This window comes from Falco peregrinus, chromosome 15, assembly GCF_023634155.1.
Source record: "Falco peregrinus isolate bFalPer1 chromosome 15, bFalPer1.pri, whole genome shotgun sequence".
In the NCBI taxonomy this organism is placed as follows: Eukaryota; Metazoa; Chordata; class Aves; order Falconiformes; family Falconidae; genus Falco; species Falco peregrinus.
The window spans coordinates 813357-833541 of NC_073735.1; the positions used below are offsets into that span (position 1 = coordinate 813357).

Sequence of the window (20185 nt, forward strand, 5' to 3'; positions counted from 1 at the left end):
TAAGACCAAGTAAATAACTCAGTAAATAACTCAAGTAAATTTCTTGACACTTTATTGAGCATGAGTGAACAAACAAAACCAGAATTACTTCTACTGCAGGAAACCAGAGCCAGGGGAGATGCTAGCTAAGAGCACACTGCACCAGCCATCCTCCTTGCCTGCCTCTGGGGTGGGCAGGAGGGACCTGCTGTCTGTCATGCTTTTGGTGTGGTTGGATGCAAGACAGCATGTGCAAATGTACACACCGGGCAAGCACCAACTACTGGGTTTTGCTCCCAAGCCGTTTTGGTAGGACACATGCTGGCTTTTTCAAGGGCTACAGGATGTCTCGAGGCAACTCCTTGCACACCTCCTGGAGCTCTTGAAAACTTCTGAGAACGTGCCTGTTCCTGCCTGCTTCCTCATACCCCAATCACAATCCACTTTTGAGCATCTATGGAGATAACACTTCACCAAGACAGGCCAGGTGAGCTGACTGATAAACAAAAGACACTCTTAGTAAAAAGACACTATTTTGGACATGTGGGTCAGTGTTTTTCCCCACAAAGGTCTCCAGAACAATGTGAACAGGAGACTTTCTCCAGGATTGGATCACAAAGGAATACGCAGCGTTTAAGGATGAAAAAAAATGTTTGCACCGATGTTTTTTCCCGTGTATCAAGGAGAGAAATATAGAATGCCAAAGCCTACAGATTGCTCTTATGCATGCCAAAGTCATGGAGAAGGTCGCCCTGTAGCCTATATTCTGCTCACTTTTTTTGCATAGATGATGATGTTTCTAGAGCTCACTGCAATGCAACACTCACTGTTGGCCCCGTCCAGGCTAGCAAAAATTCCTGTCACTGTGCGCTCGAAGATTAAGCCATCTGCTGCCTAGAAACTCCACTGAGAAATATCAGGGCCAAGATCCACCCAAACCCCAAGAAAGCAGCAGCAGGGAAGCTCAGCGCTTAGCTTAAAAGCCAAGCCAAGTGCCCCTGACTCAGCACCACCGTGCCTCCTCCTACCCTGGAAGCCAAGTGCAGCAGGCAATAATCTCTCCTACCGACACAGTGAAGAACGCAGACGCGACACTGCCTATGTTCACCTCACTTTACTAATCATATAACTGTGCATTTGAGCGGTCCACTACCAGATGGCTTTCAGAATTATTTTAAATGTTAGCTTGCATTTTCTTTGAATATTTAAATGTACATGGCTGGTCTGTTTTCCTTCTCGATGCGGTGCATTGATTTATGTTGCTAGATACCATATTTCCCTGCCTTGCCAAAAGCATGCATTTGGGAATGATTTCAGGGCTGCTAGTAATATTTTTTTCTCTCCTTTCATTTTTTAATTTATTTTTATTAACTTTTTTTGCTGGATATATTGTTAAAATAAAACCGTGTCTTGAAGAAACAAAACCAAAACCCCAACCCCCTCCTCAGCTCTTTGCCCATCTGCTTCAGACACTATTGTCAGAGAAGTTAGCACTGTGGCCACGAGCAAAGTAAAAGCAGTAGATATGCACCAACATACCTACCAGAGCTTCCCCTCCCACAGTAAATTCTTGCTTTAGGATCACGTGTGGGCATCAGCCAGGTCCAATGTCAGGACTGCTGGTGTCCCATTCTCAGGAGGCAACTGGAGATACCTGTGACTTGACTGCAGGGTCTTTGTCTGCTTGTACATTTAATGCCATCTGACACAGAAGCCATGACCTCCAGTGCCTTTTAGAAGGATTGGCAAAGTTCCCTCCCATTCCCTCAACAGCATCACTCCTTCTTTGGAAAATTGACTTCCACGTTGCCTTTGCAGCACCCTGATACAATTTCTTCAGTCCTAGGAGGGTTTCAACATATTTGCACTGCCTTGCCCTGTGCAGGCTACAGAAATCCAGCATTTCCATCCTGGACTCGGCAGCAATGGTCTAAGCGTTAAGAACAACTGTGTCTGGAGCACCTCCACTATTTTCGCCAAGGAAAGTCAAAAGCAAAGCACTCCTAAATGCATGAGGACTTTAAAACTGGAGGGACAAGTCCAAAGGAGCACAACCTCAGTGCGAGAGAGCTGAAAGCCACTGGTGGAGCAGTCTCGGGGATGGATCTCGGCACACAGCCTAGGAGGAGATGCTTACGTCTGACCAGTATGGGTTCAGCTATTCACCATCAGGTGTCTCTGCTAAGTGCAGAGCTGTACAGCTTTATACCTGTGGGTACCAGGTGGGATATGGTGGGACCAGGATGTATGGACCATGCCTGTCTTCAGGCGTGTGAGTAATTTCTATTATGGATATGCCTTCAGGCCCCAGCAGTGTGCCAAGATCTCCTTCACCCAGCAGTGGATACCAGGTACAGAAGACAAAAATCAGTATTTGGACAGACGGAGGGAGACAGATCTTCTGCCACCACTGCGGTTGCTCATATGTCCCCCTGAACACACCAACATCCTGGGGCTTCTTCTTGCCTGCCCTCCGGGATCAGCGCTGACAGGGCCTTAGAGCAGCCACCATCAGCTCCGGTTGGGGAACCCCTGAGCGTGCACCAAGCTGAGACCTGGAAGGCATCAGCTAATCCCCCCTGGCAGCTGCCCTTGGCGCGGTGCAGCACACATTGTCATTCCCAGTCCTCGGCCAGGAGCATAAAAGCACTGTCCCACCTCTCTCAAACACCTTCCCATCCCACTCTGGTTGTGCTGTGGAGGTGGGCAACCACACCAGCTCCCGGACTGGTTTGCAGCCCAGTGCTGTTACATGCACTGCCAGGGGAGCTGCCCTTCCTCTCTCACTCCCAAGCACCCACAGTACGTCCCCCACAGAAGGAGATGGCTGGGGTACGAGGTATAAGAAAGGATCCTTCACCATCAGCATCCTGATAACGTATCACACATCCCCAACCCCGTCTGCGGGCTCAAGTGGAGCATCTGCCGATCAACATGAAATGCAGTCTGCGGAGCTGAGACTATGCAGCACGAGTGCTCCACATGAATCACAGCTGCTGGGGATATAAAACACCCAGCCACCCTTCCCAGGCTCCTGCCAGCACAGACCCTCCCTTGCTATATATCTGAGCTGCTCCATGCTCTGCTAGCAGAGGGGAGAAGTAATTTTACTTAAGTGTCACTTGTGAAAGTTGCAAATGGGGACAGGAATAGATGAGCTGCTTATCTGCAACAAATAGTTAATAAAACCAGCTAGTAGCTCCAGAGAGAACAGTCAGGAAAAGCAGTTTCCTTTCTAAACAACTGAGCGAAGTGTCAACACTATGAAGCAAGTTTCATTACAAGGTTTCTGGATGCATGTCTTTTCCCTAATCCGCGCAGGCAGCAAGCGAAGATGATGGTGCCTCTTCCCAAACACTTTTTAATAAAGCCCAAAGGGGACTGAATGCACAGGACTTTCCTAAAAATGGAGCATTTTTGAGTTATTCATGTTCTTGTGGCAGTGCTTAAGTAGGTTCAGTTTAGGCTCAAACGCTCCTTGCTCATCAATGTGGGAACAAATAAATTTGTGACAGAAAACTATGTCCTTCTGTGTGGAGCTCAGGGGAGCATCAAGGCGGGCAGGGCACGGAGGGCAAGCTCCGTTCCTCGGTGCCTCTTTGAGGAGTGCCTTTCACTTCAAATTTATACAGACAGGGATTCCCATCAGGTAACATCACTGGCATGAAAATCAATGCAAATATGTACAGTCACCATAAACCGTATTTCATTTACAAGATGAAGGAGCAAACACTTCCAAAAGGCAGGTGGGACACCATGGCCCAGCAAGGCCTCAGCACCCCGGCATGGGAAGACACCGCACTGCAGGGAGCGCAGCTACCGCAGGCAAGGCTCCGTGTCCTTTGTCCGAGCATTTCTACAGAGTGATCCAAACAATGAGCGAAACGACGGTTGAACACAGGTCAGAGCAAGCTTTGTACTCACCAATCCTCAGGGAATGGGGGCTGGCAGCAATCTTCATCAGCCACAGCAGAAGGAGCACCAGAGGCGCCAAGACACGGGGCATCTTCTATAAATCCTCATGGAGCCCTTTGGTGGTCTGGGCATGACATAACTCTGTGGAGAGAACACATGGCACCGTGAGCACCTCTGCTCTCGAACCAGCGACTCAGCGGGATGACACTGCTTGGGGCTTGCCAAGCACTTGGAACAAAGAGTCTATTTACCAAAGGAGGAGGAGGAAGCTATTTACAGACTATGAATTATTCAGGAATTGGAGTCAAACTGGGCAAAGAGCTTCTAAAAAAAAAATGGGAAAGAAACACAAGGAAAAGTCCAAATATTTCATCTTGGCATTTTTAGCATTTCCACAAAAACAAGTGGAAATCAATACTGAATCACATCTTTAATTTCTCCCCTCCCCCCCTCCTATTTTTTTTTCTTATTTTTTTTAAGTCAAAGCAGCCTGCAACTTGAACTATAATACTGATTTGTGGCTTTAGGATAGGAAAAAACATTTTCATACCAAAACATAATTTGAGGGATGGGAATCTGAGACAGAGAGTCACTTTGGCCACCAAACTAGAAACCAGTTCTTTGTACTGCTCCTGCCCCAATGACCATCACCACCTCCTTCCCTCCCTTTCGGGCACAAGAGGATTCCGGACAAGACCAAGATCAGAACCATTATTTTTTTTTTTTCTCCTCTTACACGGTAATCCCACGCCAACACACAGAGGTCTATCTTTCAACGTCAAAACACCATCAAAAGGTAGAGCAGTACATGGAGAATCCACAAACCTACCATTAGCACAGATACCGGCACTGGTTGTCCCACAGCAGACTCCCACAGCACAGTTACACAAATTTTTAACAAACACCATTTTGAGCAGCTACGCAGAATGCAGATTTTACTTTATAGGAGAAATGGTTGTCCCTCGAGTTGATAAAATTATCTCCACAGACAGCAACATCCTTAAATGCTGACTTTGAGTATTTCGTCTGTTACCTTATCTCTCCCTTCTCCGGTTTTCTGGCAAACATTCTCACACTATTCCATTTGTCTAATTCTTGGGACAAATACTGAAGTCCTGACACAGGCAAAATCTTTAATTTGCCTTTGAAGTTACTAGGAGTTTTGTTTGAGAAAGACGTAGCTTTTTACTTGCAGTTTTTCAATTAATCTATTTTTAGACTATATGTTGACCTCCTCCATCTCACCTCAGCAGGCCACAGAGGGGCTATCCCCTTTTTACAGACGGGGAAGGGATGCAGGAGAAATATTGAGAGGTGGCCATAGAAGCGAAGGCGATGCCGGGGCCGCGCAGGGAGTCGCTGCGCATCCCCACTGCCTGGGGCTTGGTCGCCCTCTGGATCGCGTCTCCCTGCAGAAGCCCCCACCAGCAGCGCTGCCTCCTGAGCCCAGTTCTCTCCGACTGAGAAAACTGAGGGGCCTCAAGCTCAAATGCCAGTCGGACGGTTGAAAAGCATCCTGCTTTCAGAAGTTGTGTGCTCAACACATTTTTAAAAAGCAGCTGCCACCAAAAAAACACCTGGAAATCATTAGCCACCTCTGAGGAGGGCTAGGGCAATTTTCTCTTTTTTTTTTTTAGTGGAAGTTACAGTAACGCCTAGGAAGGAAAAGCCCTAAGGGGTTAAGCGCATGGTAAATTGGTCACTTAGAAGCACTGGCGGCAGCAGAGACAGATTGTGGAGCAACATATCATTTGAGCACTTTGAAGCAGTTATTTCAAAACTTTCCAAGTTATTGACAAAACAGCAGGATCACGTCAAATTTACTCACACTGGTATTACAGCCCAGGCTGTGGATCCGGCGCTTGCAGCACGAGTGGCACACAGGCACGCACGCATCCCCTCCCAGCCCCCCGAGGTGGGTCCTCAAGAGGAGCTGGAGTCTGCACCATGCTCAGGGTCAGCTCCAAAGCCGCTCCAGCGTCTTGTCTTCCTCCTTTAGGTCTTACTTCTTGCCCCGCCATCCCAGGCATGCTTTCAGCACAAAATACACCCGGAGCTGCCCCGGCCAGCCAGCAGCAATTAACCACCTACAGCTCAACTAGCAGAGCATCTGATTAGGACCTCAGATGTGTTTTGTCTTCTCTCTCCTCCACTGCCGCCTCCTGCCTGGCCAAGGCAGTCTAGAAGACAGTCCTAGAGCCATCGAAGGGAGAGAGGCGGAGAAAGGCTCCAAAGCATCTTGATAATGTCAAGGTGTCCAAGGCATCCTGAGACTGAGAAAACTGGCAGTTGCTCGTCCCTGCTGTCTCCCCACCACAGCCCCGCCGCAGTCTGCCAGCCACTGACATGTCACCTCCTCAGCAACTCATCAAAAGGTGTTTGTACCAGAAACCAGCAGAAACCTCCGGCGCTTTGCAGCGCACCACCATCCCTAGCAGGGTGCCTGCGCCCCCGCCTCACCTGGCTCGGTCCCCGGGAAAGGTGGGGCAAGCACTCAGGTTTGTCAGCAGTTCTCACACCAGATGAGAAGCAATAAAAGCAAGCTCACGCAGAGGTCAGAGATGCAAAAAGCGCCAGGCCTGAGAGGATGTCAGTGCTGGCTTCCCTGCCACAGCACTGTGCTGGTTCCTCTGGTAGGGACAGTGCGAGACGACAGTCTCTGGCTACGCTCCCCACAGCCGCCGCCTCCAGCAGCACACACCTCTCCATGACCTTGGCCACATCTGTCTAACACCATCTAGCAGGGAGTTTTAAGATCATGTCTTTGTGCAGATAAATACAGCGATCCCACCTGCGGCAAACATTTTGTATCTGCGTCTAAAAGGGATGCGCTGGAAAAGCAGGGCAGCAGCCCAGCCGCGCCTCTGGACTCGGGCAAGGTAAGGCAGATAACCCACCGCCCCAGCCAAAGCAGCGAAGTGCCTGACTGCCATGAGGAGGATGCTGGAGCTAACGTCCCCATCGTACTCTGCCAAACTACTATGGAATCACCATGCTGAAATGGGGGGTTGTCATTTTAGACTCTGCAAAGACAAAGCGCGCAAGGGTAACCACTCCGGACAAACCACAAACAGCCGAGGTCCGGGAAAGGGCCGCATGACTTTCAACTCTGAGGGACAGATGTGAAGGCCACCTCTCCTGTTTGCAGTCTGGTTTGAAGAGGCGAATTACAAGATTCCCAGAGAAGCAGCTGCCTTTGCATCACCAGCTTAGAGTTAATAGGAAAGCTAAATAATAAATACAGGGCACCCGCTGTGCTCTGCTACGTGAGCGGCAGGGTTGTAATTACCTAGAACATGGAGCACAGAGGGATGCTGCCTTCACCTAACGCATTACCCACTGCTAAGAACAGCTCCCCAGTACTTTGATTTTTGAGCACAAACCCAAGGAACAGCTGTCAGCAATAGAAATACACCTTGGGGTCTGCCAAACAGCAGAACTACCCCAGCCCCTACAACCCATACCATCAACCATCTGCTTGATGAAGGTGCTTGCAAAATGCTCAGGGAGCGCAACACAAGGATGCTTCCCCACCATCACACCTGTGCCATCAAGCAGTGGGAACAGACACTGGAAATCAAGACTTAGGATGAGAAGGAAGGAAGAGAGAGAGGATTTTTCTTCTTAGCCTAATGTCAAGGTTTCTACTTTCAGAGGTATTTCATGCCTCATGTCTGTCTTCATCTCCCCAGTCCCCAAGTTCCTCCTGCCTCCTACTCTCTGAATTCAGGCACGAAAGGGTAGTAAACACAGTTCAAACCCCTTCATCGTAAAGTAATTTCTGCCCTGCTGAGCTAGCCATCTTCCCAACAGCTTTCCCTTCCTTACAGCTGCGAGGTGCACCTGTCTGTCTCATCTCCTCATGAGAAGCCATAAAACATGCTTTCTGCCCAGGTGCAGCAATAAATCATAGGTACGACTAGGGTATCGACTCCAGCGCAGCCTGAAATTCCACGCAGAGAGGGAAGGAAGGTCACATTCTTCTTTCATGCAACACAAAGCAGAAAGCCTTAAGAAAACAGAGGACAAGGACATTTAGCATCTTGCTGCACTAATTCTTGTGCATGTGAAGATGACTTACCCGACTCATCCTCACCACGGTTTGCTGGAAATAAATCAAACCAACTTACTGTACTAAAGTTTCCACCAAGAACATGTCAGCCTGTACATTTACAGCTCTTGCATTAATGGCTGCTCTTTATTGTACTGGCAGCATGCTATGATAGCAAGGGAGTCTGGTTGATTGAAAGCTGTTTATAAAGCAATCTGCTACCCCCAAAAGGAATGGGCTGGCTAGATAGGAATTTCATAGGTCCTTCAGGGTGCTACGTGAATTGCTGAATAGCTGGTGGATCATGAGCTGGCCCCTGGCTTCTCTCTGCACAGCATAAGTATGTAACTGTTATTATGTTAAGCCCTTTTTCATATTTAGCTCTGAAAATTCAAGAGAATAAAATAAATCCAGACCATACTGAATAGTTTTGAGTTCCGTCTGGAGATAAAAGTCTCTAAATACCAAGCAGAATTAGGGACAATTTGCTTCTGAGAGGAAGCAACTTGCTTCTGAAACTGCTTATACATTTTTAATGACTGTGTGAGATGGTACTCTTCTTCATTGCTATCACCACATCTTCCTGATGTTTTGAGACTTTTGCAGAAAAAATTCCTAGACAGTACATCCAAACAGCAGAACAAAATGTTAAATCACAGAGTAAAACTTTCCTGAACCTGCCACACCAATAGTGAAGATATCCCTGGAACACCAGCCACCTCTCTTCTTTCCCTCTTCTTCCCTCTGCCCAGCCTGACAAGGACACTCACGAAATCCAGGTGCATTGCTATTCCTGGTCACACTTCCAAAGCTACCGCTACCCTGCAAAATCTGTTTGCCACCTGCCCTGCCACATCTGGCCCCAGCAAGCTGCAGAGGGCTGCATCCCAACGAGACGGCACAGCATCTCCAGCTGCACTGGCATTTCACTCCACCATCCTGGAAGGCAGTGCCAGGACCAGGTGTTCAAAAATCCCAGCGTGTGCTTTATCCTGATGTGACCTCCGCTTACTTCTCCTGCAAAACCCCTACGCCATCGTCTGCAAGCTCATTGAGAAACCACAAACACCCTTTAAAAATTGGCAGCAACTTCAATCTTATCCAGGCAATCGGGAGGCAGACTTTTACCCAAATGCTAGTTTGGAGGTGGCTTTGGTGTTGATGGATCTTTCTGTGCATCACCAGAAGCTTGATGAATGGTGAGAACATGCAGCTCAAGCAAAGCTAGAGTAATCCTCACAGCTGAGACAACAAATTTAACAGCTGCAGAGCAGCAAGGAATTCTGAAAAACTGTCAGGAAATATCAACAAACAACTTAACAGAGCCTTTTTCATTCTTTTGACAAGCAAAGATAGCCATTTCCTTTTGCAAAGCTTCATCTGCAGAGATGCTCACATTTAAATGGAACTGACAAGAGGGAAAGAACCTGAAAAACATTTCAACAAGTGACTGTTGCTGGGCTTGAGAAAGCGCCTGTGCGTCTCAGGGGGAGGGGAGGAACTAAATTGCAAGCCTGCCCCAGGGATACAAAGATGTAAGTTCAATTAAACTGAAAAATCACTCCATTTAAAACTACGAACAATATGTTTTCCTCTGCAAAATGCATAATTAGCATGGGTAAATCATTACCACTAGGTATTGTTGCAGTCAAAACCTCAGTAAGATTGAGAGAAGGATCAGACATTTATGAAGAGAATGAATAGCAAGAATTACAGTAGTAAAGTTTAAGAAAAAAAGGAAAGAAAATGAGATTTTGGATGGCATAAGATTTTGGATGGTATGTAAACCCTTCCCGCTGCAAGGCACTGTCTAACTCCCTATGTTCGAGGGTTAGAAGAATCACCCCTTGGGGCAAGCCTCCTTACGCTGCTTCTGGAAACAGCTAGTACTAAAAAAGGATACTTAACAATATGAAGCACAGCTCTGTTCCAGTCTAGCAATTTCTATGTTCCTATAAAAACCTATGTCTCCTTTTAGATTTCATCAGCATTAAAGAGCTTGCTTTACTTTGAGCCACCACGCCCCTCCTCTCCTCGCGTTGTTCTCGCAGTACGTGCACTGTGGCTTGCCAGGGATGAACCCATCTGAGGTGAGAGACAGACCAGTGGTATCTCTCCTCCCCAGGTGTCGAGGGGATAAAAGGACCTCCAACGGTCCACCACACCACAGCGATGGCACAGCTCCACGAGGGTCACTCAGCTGGCACCAGAGCACGTGAAGTTCAAGGGAAGGTGTTACTAGTGGTAGACACCTGCCCAGCTGATAGATAAAATGGATTTTCTTTATTTCGCCTAGCTGTGTTCTTTTATGTCTCTCTTTTTCTTTTTTTCCTCCGCCCTTCGTGACTTCCAGAAAAAGCAGCAAGAAACTTCAAGGAGAAAAGAATTCTGGAGGCAGTGAAGCAGAAGGATGAATGTATTCCTGACATTTCTCATTCCTGTGGATTATTTTCTTTAACTTTCTCTCCACAATCCTGTGTTCTCTCATCTCACCCTTCTCAATCCTCCCCAGCATTAGCAAAGCCTGATCAACTTTTCCTATCATTGCTTACAGATAAAAGCAGTATGTACCCATCCTAATTCATCATACAAGCTGCATATAGACTCAGCTATCTCTAAGTTACATTTTCCCTGGCATTATCAACCACAGACCTGTGAACACAAGGAGTTCCAGTTCCAGGCTGAGTCACAGGATGTCTTCCTTCAATTATCCACTTCTCCGCAGCCTTGTCACAGGACCCATCAGGCCCCCCAGGGCTGGTCAATACTTGAAAGCTTTATTGGCACAGGGGAGTGAATTACTGTGTGAAAACCCCACCCGCCCCCTCAGTCAGGCTTACAAAAGTCACATTACAGATATCGACTTGGTAGCATTAAAACTCATTTGTTGGGGCAGCTTATTTTATTCTATGAAGGGTTTTAAGCTGGTTCTCTACTAGGAAAGTTTGCCAGTACAACCACCCTGGCAAACCCCTTCAGGCACATAGAAGGATCCAGTTTTCGTGCTGCTGTCCCCTGTCTTTCTGCCCTGCTTCACAGGGCACGGTGAGGCACAGCGAAGCCTTCAAGCACTGCAGAACAAAGCAAGCCCTACAGCTGCTGAGAAAATAGACATCAAGGTGCGTAACATGATGGATGCACGCAGCACCACAAGCAAAACACCCCAATATATGAAAGCGCCAGGACCGTTCGGCTGGGATATGCAGTGTAACCCTGCCTCACCTCCTTCACGGAGCCCCCTGAGCTCCTGCAGCTGGGGGCTGAGATGGACGAGCTCTGGCCAGTGTCACGGTATGGCAAGGAGGATGCTGCCTTCGGCCGCCCCATCCCTCTGCCAGGAGCAGAGGCAGCAAAAGGGCAGCTTTGCCTGTGCCTCAGCCCCCTCCAGCTCACAGCCCGTCACCGAAGCTTGTAAGCAATGATTTACACCACGCACAGAGTGGCTGAGCCAGGGCGATGGGGGACACACATGCAAGGGGGTTACAGGATCGGTACCCTTCCAAACCGCGCCAGCACGACCCTCCGGAGATCATCTGCCAAAAGCCTCCCTGGCTGTGACAATTCACTGGGAAAAAATAATGAAAAGAGAAAACTAAGACCATGTGGGATTTTCTCTCTCCCTGGTGCCCACAATTTATTTTTATTAACAAACAATAGCAGTTAAAAGCACTGCGGTCTCACACAGCTATGGCTGCTCTACCCACTTCAGACACTCTTAATTGGCTTTAAGCTGCTATCTTAAAGGAAAAATCACGACAAGCCCTGGGAAGGGGAGTGCCTGTAGGTGGAAAGGGAAAGGCAGGTTTTCCTCCAGCTGAGAAGGACAGCGAGCTGCCATTAAACAGGGGAGCCTGGTCTGCACCGGCACCGCTCCTCTGGTCTAAGAGCTGCATGGCATGACATCACCTCAATCTTTTAATCATTTTAAGCACACTGGTTACGGTAATTATAAGGTTTAGGGCTTTTTACCTTCGATACAAGTTTCTGGACAGGTTTGATTCCAAATCACCTAAAAAAGGAGGAAGACAAGCTTTGTTTGCCTGCCCATACCTGGCACTCACAAAATCCTCTGTGCACAGCCTTGCACCAGCCATTTCTCCCACATAAAGAGGCCAGGGCTCCCGTATCAAACATGATGCTACATTTACTCAGCAGAAGACTCCTATCCATTCTGCAGGTCATCGCTTCCCTTAAACCACCTCTGGTGCGGGAGAGCGTGGCTGGCGCGCACTGCATACAGCATGCGGCCAGGTACAAGCCAGTATTTTCAGAAGGGGAAATACAAACGGTGTATTTCCGTTTGTAAAACGGTGTAAATCCAGATGAGGTGGCATGGGGAAACTCCTAGGCAAGCAGAATCTGTTGCTCAACGTGTCTCTTCTTGAAGAGAGACCTGTGGGACCCTGAATAAATAAAAAACAGTCAGAGCCTTGGATTCATAAAAAGCTTAACCAGGAAGGAGAAAAAGCCTTTAAACCAACAATTGTTTTACATTAAGAAATGGAGGAAAATCGAGGTTTGAAATTTCAGTTTTGTTCCAACAAAGAACAAAGCCAACACAAACATGTGAACCAGAGACAAGCCACTGTATGAAATCAGGAACGTCAGCTCTTCTGCAGAAAATACCCCTCAGCAGCCCCAGCCAAATACCACTGTCCTACAGCAAACGTGGAAACACAAAGCAAAGAAGTTCCTGTCACTGGAGGAGCCCCAAGTCAAACCGTTCCTTCAAAGCAGGAGGCAGGACACAAGCTCAGCCCAAGCACTGCTTTCTTGTGGGCTGTGGGTATGGGGGTGAGAAGAATCAAGAGCAAAATCAGACCGAAGAGTCAGAGCAAGTGCAAAAGCAACCCTGGTGCCACTTCCCACTGTGCCACCGACTGCCTCCCCGGTTTGAGGCACGTCAGCCTCTGCCCAGCTCTACCAAGGTCAAACACTCACCCTTACGGGGGCAGCCGGAGACACAGGCTTCGTCTAGCAAACGGCCAGAGACCACCAGGCAGCCTGGCAGGAGCAGGGCAAGCCAGGCATCTACATTTTCCTGGTGCTGTGCCGGGAAAGGACACATACACACCACGCAATTGTAGCAATACTGTTATTTTTCCCCGGGCAGTGTTAGTTCCTGGATGGCATTAAACCTTCAGTTCTTCAAATTGCTTGACTTCTCACTAAGCCGTGCTGCGAGTGCACACACTGGAAGGAAAAACCAATCACCAGGACCCCAGCTTTATATATAACGTGCCAAGGACTGTGTTCAGAACGAACTGCATTAAGAAAACCTTTCCATGAGACCTCCTTACACTCAGCGTACACTCTTTCACCGCAGAAAACTGAGCTGCTCAGAAAACCATTTTCCGCCCCTCAAAACCGATGATTTCTCCAGTTCTGCCACACTTTTTCACAGTTCTGTTTTGATAAGTACATACACTTCTGGAAATCTGCTTTCAGCCGTTTGGCTCGCAACAACTGAACCTTCTTGAAGACACACGGTCTTTCAAAATACCAACTTTTTTTTTGAAGGAGATCTTCAGGTTTTGGGTGGTTTCCCCCCCTCCCCCAAGACTGATATTTTCCCACAACATTTCCTTTTATCAAAAATGCTTTGATGGAAAATTTTCAGCTTGCTCAGAAGAAAAGAAGTGCAACCAGCACTAACCCCTATTTGCTGTTAGTGAAGAATTACTGCTACCACCGAGCCTTTTTACACATGAGGGAAGTTCTAAAATATGAATCGGATCTGTGAACATATCAGAAGTCTAGGGGGAGAAAAAGCTCTTAAATGCATCAACCTGATCTCTGGGCTACAGAAAGAAGATTAATCTATTTATTTCACTTACAGTCTCTGGCAGATTCAAGGGGGAAAAGAAAGGAAAACAAAGAAGCCTCTACCAAATCAACCTGCAAGAAGTGGTTTATGGCCAAAAAGCTAGGTTTGCTCCTTTTTATAGCTGCCAACACTGTAAGTGAAATAAATAGATTAATCTGCCATCTATCACCCGAAGAACGTTTTGATACATACAAGCTCAAAAAGCCTGTACCTTGAGGCTAGGAGGAGGTAATCCGTGAATGGCTGAAGATGATGTTTGTATGACCTATTTTTTATATTTTAATGGATCAAGCATTTTTGGGTGTGCCTTTGGAAGATGTTAAGCATATGCACTTGAAAGGAGGTGGGAAAGAGAACTGATGCCAAGCTAAGAATATGCCCAAGAAAGCATAGGGGTGATAGGCATGAGAGCAGACAGAGGAGGAGTAGAGGAGAAGAATCTGCACAAGACAGCAAAGAAACCTCCAAAACTTAAGGTACCCAAGGAAAACACAGGAGTTAGGAGATACACATACACACAGCAGCAGAACTGCACACCATGAACAGATGCAAAAGGGAGCTGCTAAAGTAGTGGAGCGGCTTGTAGCAATAAATAGTCTTCCACAGGAAAGCAGAACCGAAGTCCAAACTGGTAAGTGATGTTGCATTTAAAAGCCACCAATTTGCATGACAGAAGCTTTTAACCCTGCTTGTACCATAAGTGACCAAAAAAAAAAAAAAAAAAAAGGACATAAAAAATTAAAAAATTCAAACCAGAAACCTGTGTGTTTGATTAACAGTTTAACACCAAAATGCATCCAACCAGAGGTGCAGTGCTACCGTGTTACCAAGATGGAACATCTGAGTCCCAGAGGGATGGAGGAGAACAGGCAGCTCTGGCATCTTCCCCCAGCCCGTTGCAGCAACGCGCCAAACCCCACACCAAGCAGCAGCAGAGCCGGGCAGCCCCGGCCACATGAGAAATACCACCCAGGCAAGTGCAAGCGTACAGTGCTGGGGGGCCGGCAGAATTTGCTAACCTCCCTCACTGGGTCACTGCAGAGGATCTGAGCCTGAGGGACCAGGCTTTTCTTTTAATCCAACAGAGATTTTTAAAAAGAGCTCACTGGGAAATGAGCCCTCACCTTCCCGGCTCGGCAGGAGGAGCAGTGATGGCGAAAGGACAGAAGAGAGGCAATGTTTGCTGACAAAAGAAAATTTCTTGTTAGGCTTGTCGATACATTACTGGGTGAAAGACCAGAGAAATCTTCACACACATATCCTTGGCAAAAAGCTGCTCAGCTTTTCCCCTCATGACAGCACAGAAAATTCAGTAAAAGACATGACTTCTCTCCACAGGCTTGGCTCTGGCATCGCTCAGCTTCTCACCATCCTCTTCTCTGTCTCATGGCCTTTAATGTATTTATTCTAAGGCTTGGAGAGTCTTTTGCGTAACGGGGAATACAGGCACAGAGCAGCTTGCCTGATGATACAAATAGTGCTTTTGAACAAAGCACCACTCAAGTTTCATAAGTCTCAGGATAACTGCTCTACGTCTGGCTTATCCTTTGTTTCTCAAATATCTGGCCACTCTGCTTCAGACACAGCCATAAAGTACACAGTTCCAGGACAGCTCGAGACTTCACATATGGCTTTGCCCAAGTTATTTACCGTTTCTCCCTTTAGCAAGCCAAATGCCGTCAGCCCTCTCACCTGCGGAGACCTTGCCCAGACAGAGTCACTCCTGCAAGAGATCTAAGCTCTTCTACACTAAAGCCAGCAGACATCTTTCAAAGGGCTGATGGGACTCGCATCCCAAATTGCCATGAAAACCAGCCTTAGGAAAGGCCTGAGCAAAATTGCACACAGCAAAGAATTTCACCATTGAGTCAGATGGAGCCTGCATTTTACCATCACTGTGAAGAGTTGAGCACGGGATAAATCTCACAGCCACTTAAGGGGCTTTTACTCCATTCTTACCTGAGCACAATAATTCCCTTCTTATCTGCAGCGTGATACCAGCCAAAGAATGAACCCACAGCTCCAGACTTTATCCAGGGGTTCAATGTGCAGCAGGCAAAGATCACTTGGCTCCATTAACAAAGCATAACAGACAGGCCCACAAAGGTGAAGGTCATTGACTTTAGTGTGAAAACTAAATTTTTTCACAGAACAAATTCATCCTGACCACCTTGCCTTTGTGCTGCTCCAAGTTAGCTATAATCAGGCTGCCTATGCTCCTGACTTAGCAGCATTCTCAAAACTGCTCCCAGAGCACTCGTCCTCATCAGTGATAACCAATTTCCAAACCGAGCAAGGAACAACGCTTTCCAGAGATGGCTTTTCCATTGTTTTCATCGCTGGCTTAACATCAATTCCAGTTAAATGAGGAAAGTACAAAGGGACTAAGTTATGCCCATGCTGAGCACTCTGAAAACCCTGCTCACATCATTCTCTTGCAGCTATAAGCATAAATTGTCCTCATTAACCAGCCTTAGCTGAACTTTAATGTTTGCATCTTGACCTATAATCCATCCTAAATCCAGCACCATATTCTAATGCAGCTATTATCTTTAAGCCCAAATTCACAGCCTGTCTGGCCACATGAGCCAACAGGACTCAGGCACCTGACATCCTGAAATTGTTCCTTCTGATCCAGGTGCTTCTGGTTCGGACGCAATACCAAAGAAAGCGAGGTTTACACAGCTGTCTTTTCAATATCCATTGAATCCATAATCAACCTGGAACATGATTGCCAGTTTCCAAGCAAATTTCATGGGGATGCAGACTCACAAAACTAACCGTTTCTATGAGTTTGATGAAATAATAGTCTAGTAGAGGAGAGAAAGATTTTTCCACAGAGGGAAGGACTGCAAGTTTGGCTCAACTCCCATTAGGCACCAAGGAATCCACAAGGGAAAGACATTACACATGCTCCAAATACAGGGAAAATCATCAATTAGAGCTTCCTGAACTCAGCCACGAGGCATAAACCGTATGCCAGGCTGCCTCAACTCCCAGCTCTCAGCAGCCACTTGGGTTTCTCCCCCCACCCTCTGGGATTCACTTCAGCTGGGATACACTCCAAGCAGAGGAAGTTTTGAGCGGTTGTGATTCAGCACAACTCATTTTGAACCAGTTTTGAGCCCAGCAGGCTTCCAGCTATTCCAGCTGCCCAGTAGCCATCAGCCCAGCTGATTGTTGCTAACGGCCATCAAATGGCAGCCTGGCAGCCTCTGCATCTTCTCCTGCCCCCGAAAGAAAAGCTATTAATGCTAAACTCCACATTACTCCTTTACAAAAGTAGCTTAGATACTGCTGGAGGGAGAGGGACAAACACCCAGAGGGACAGGTAACCCTGAGCATTTTGAAGGTGAAGGAAGGGGGTCACTCGTCAGACCTCCAGCCTGAGCTCCCCATCCCCCCCACGGAGCCCCTCCACCTCTCAGCCTGCTTTGCCAGAAGTTAAATCACTAACATCAGGGGGTCATTCTCTCTCTGCCACCCCCAACAAATGCTGTTGCTGAAGCAACAAATCCTCAAAGAGTGCAGTGAGACAGTGACCCCAGTGTGCAGATGCCGTTATTAACAGAACAAGGACAGCCTGGTGCGTGCAAATAGACCCTTAAATTAAAAATAAAACCATCTGCCACCACCTCAGTTGCTTCCTGCTATAAGAATAGTCCCTGCCCTGAAGACATGCCGCTTCGGAAGCTGTCTGCATCCACCACTCCACCCTCTGCCCTCACACAGCTATTCTGCCAAAGCAGCTCTTCTGCTGAGGTGATGCGCATCTGGCAAAGGCTCTTTCACACCTGGATTTCAGCCACTGATGTGGACATCGTCTGTGGGGGCCCACGGGGTTCACAAGGGACTCTGATTTCACCCAGTGACGCTAAGCGCATGTCGGGACAAGCACCTGGAGAGCACAGGAGATGCGATGCGGGAGGAAGCGGGTCAGATACTGACACAACAAGGCAGACATGGGTAACCACACAGCCCAAACTTCTGCAGCAGCACCATGCAGGAGCCCGGCCAAGTGCACAGCACAAACCCTTTTTCCTTCAAGAGCTGCTTTAGAGAGGAAACGCAGCAAAGAATGATCAGTACAGAAAACCTTTGACAAGCCAAGGAGAGAAAAACCAAACCAAACCAAAAAAAAAAAACCCACATTCCCGGCAATAAACAGTGCATAACTTCCTATTACTGAAGGGCTGGGATAACTCTGGCCCCTGAACAGCCTCAGATATGCCACCGTACGGGACCTCACTGACAGCACTCCCAGGGCGCTGCTCACGAAGGGCTGAACAAATGCAACACCCCTTCAGACCAGGCTTCTCTCTGAAATTCTTTTTCCCTCCCTCCTTCGCAAGTGGGCTGTACGACTCTGCAGTCGCTCAAGCCTCCTAAAAACGGCGTCCATTTCTTTAGACAGCTGGTGTGGACGTTTATCCCAACGGCTCCCTCTTTGGGACTGTTCCACCCCTGAGCTGTGCAAACTCAATGGCTCCCCAAACTCTGCAGATGGCTCAGGGCAGGCTGCTGCGGACGGGGCAGCTCACCCGCCTGCTCTGCCTGGTGCAGCCAGGGAGATGCCAGCCTGTCCTTTCTGCCCTGGCTCCTACCTGCAACTCAGCGTCCCACTTCTCCCATCCCCATAGCTACACCAGTGCTGCCTCTTTGCCAGTTATCTGCCAAAACCCCATCCCCACAGGCAGGAGAAAGGAGCACCTGCCCTCTGCTGCTATATAACCCATTCCCTGGGAAAGGATCCCATTGCTGTCCCCGTCTCATTCATTTATCGAAGCTGGTTATGTTTTTCCCACTCCTTTGCTATAAACCTCCTTGGCTGCGTTTATCCTCAGAGCACCTCTACAGAGGAGAGCGGTGCTGTTACCCAGCGTACGGGCTGGCTCGCCTGAGGGGACACGGCGGGTCTCTGGCAGGGCACACGCAGCCCCCACACAGCCAAATCAGCATCAGGACCGCTTGCACCATCGGAAGGCGTGGTGAGAGCAGACATAGCAAGGAAAGGCATCCTGAAGTTTAATGGGAAATACCTGGTGCTACACAACCCTTGGGCTGTAGCAAATCAGGCAAGACTCCCAGTTCCATTGAAACCCTGCCATCTCCGACTGCTGTTTCCCCCCCAGCCCGCGAGAGTGGTACATATTTGCAGGAGTGAGAGCAGCTCTGGGCAGCAATGTGAAATCTCTGTCTTTTGGGGCATTTTAACCTTGGCCCCTTTGTTCAGCCAAAACCATTCCTCACTGTAAACTCTGCCAGGCTTGACCACCCTCCTCCGTTCAGCAGGGAGCAGCCCTGCACGCAGGCAGGGCTCAGCTGTGAGACCCATGGCTGGGGGCACAGTCCTGCCCCCCCACTGCCCACACCTTCCTGCAACGCCATCGGGCCACCCTCCCGCAGAGGCACATATGGAGGTAAAGGAGATATGCAGAACGGCGTGTCGGGGGAGAGGAGGAGCTGGAAACACTGAGTATTCAGAGCTGGAAAAGGTCACATTTCTGCCTAAAAATGAGCAGGCGCTGGAGAGGAGAGAAGAGCATCCAAGTCACAGGGAAAGAGTGGATGGTCTCCAGATACTTGAATTTATGTCAACCTGGAGACTAGACAAAGAGCCATTAACTCCTGGGCTGTCCAAGCAAGAGCTGGATGAGTGACAACTTTAGCATTACGACTTCAATGGACCATCTCCCCTGGGTGCCAGGGAGAAGATTCTCTTTCTGGCTCTACTTTCCAAAATGCCAAGAGAGATCCAAATCAACCACAGGCTGCCATCCTCACGTTAACGGCCAGGAGCCCTCTTCATCCTACGTGCCTTGTGAAGGCTGATAAAGAGAGCTGCCTGGCAGCACTGAAGACTCTGCTCTTCCTTCACCCGCCTGCTCGCAGCTCCCTGGCCTTCTCTTATGAGACTGACTGCCACTCATGCAGGAATTGGTCTCTGGGGAGGATGGGGGGCATAGGATTTTCAAATCCCTCTTTTGGAGCTGACAGCAGCCTTTCAGCCCAACAACAGCTCAAAATGCTTGTGAAGAGAGATCTTTTTATGAGAGCTCACCCCCCTCGAAATCTTTCCAAGCTCCTTTTCTTAGGCACTTTGAAATAATTAAAGTCTTCCATCAAATTATACTGAAGATCTCTATGAAAAGCCTTTAATTTCCATTCGCTTAATGTAACTCCATCCACCAGATGAACTCTGTGGGGGGCTTTTTTGTTTTGGGTTTTTCTTTTTCCATCTCTTTTTTTTTAATTTTTTTTTTCCTCCCCTCCTAAAATATCATGCTGGGAAACTTTAATTTGATTTTACCCTGACTAGAATTTTGGGCTGTGCCACATCCTGCCAGCCGATCACAGCTGCAGTGGCAATCTCAAGCTCTCTTTAACTTCGATGCGTCGCATTTAATCAGCTC

At 48.1% G+C, this 20185-nt stretch overlaps 1 protein-coding gene across 2 annotated transcripts in view; it reads right to left on the reverse strand.

Annotated features, from left to right (window-relative positions):
* The window catches only part of GRIK4 (glutamate ionotropic receptor kainate type subunit 4), a 206264-nt gene that overhangs the window by 130853 nt on the left and 55226 nt on the right, over nt 1–20185 (reverse strand). For both annotated transcript variants that reach the window (XR_008749915.1, XM_055819424.1), the window contains exon 2: nt 3904–4035. Coding sequence is in view for 1 of the 2 variants with exons in the window: in XM_055819424.1 (XP_055675399.1) it covers nt 3904–3985 (82 nt within the window). In the remaining variant the exon portion in view is untranslated. The remainder of the gene's footprint in view (nt 1–3903; nt 4036–20185) is intronic.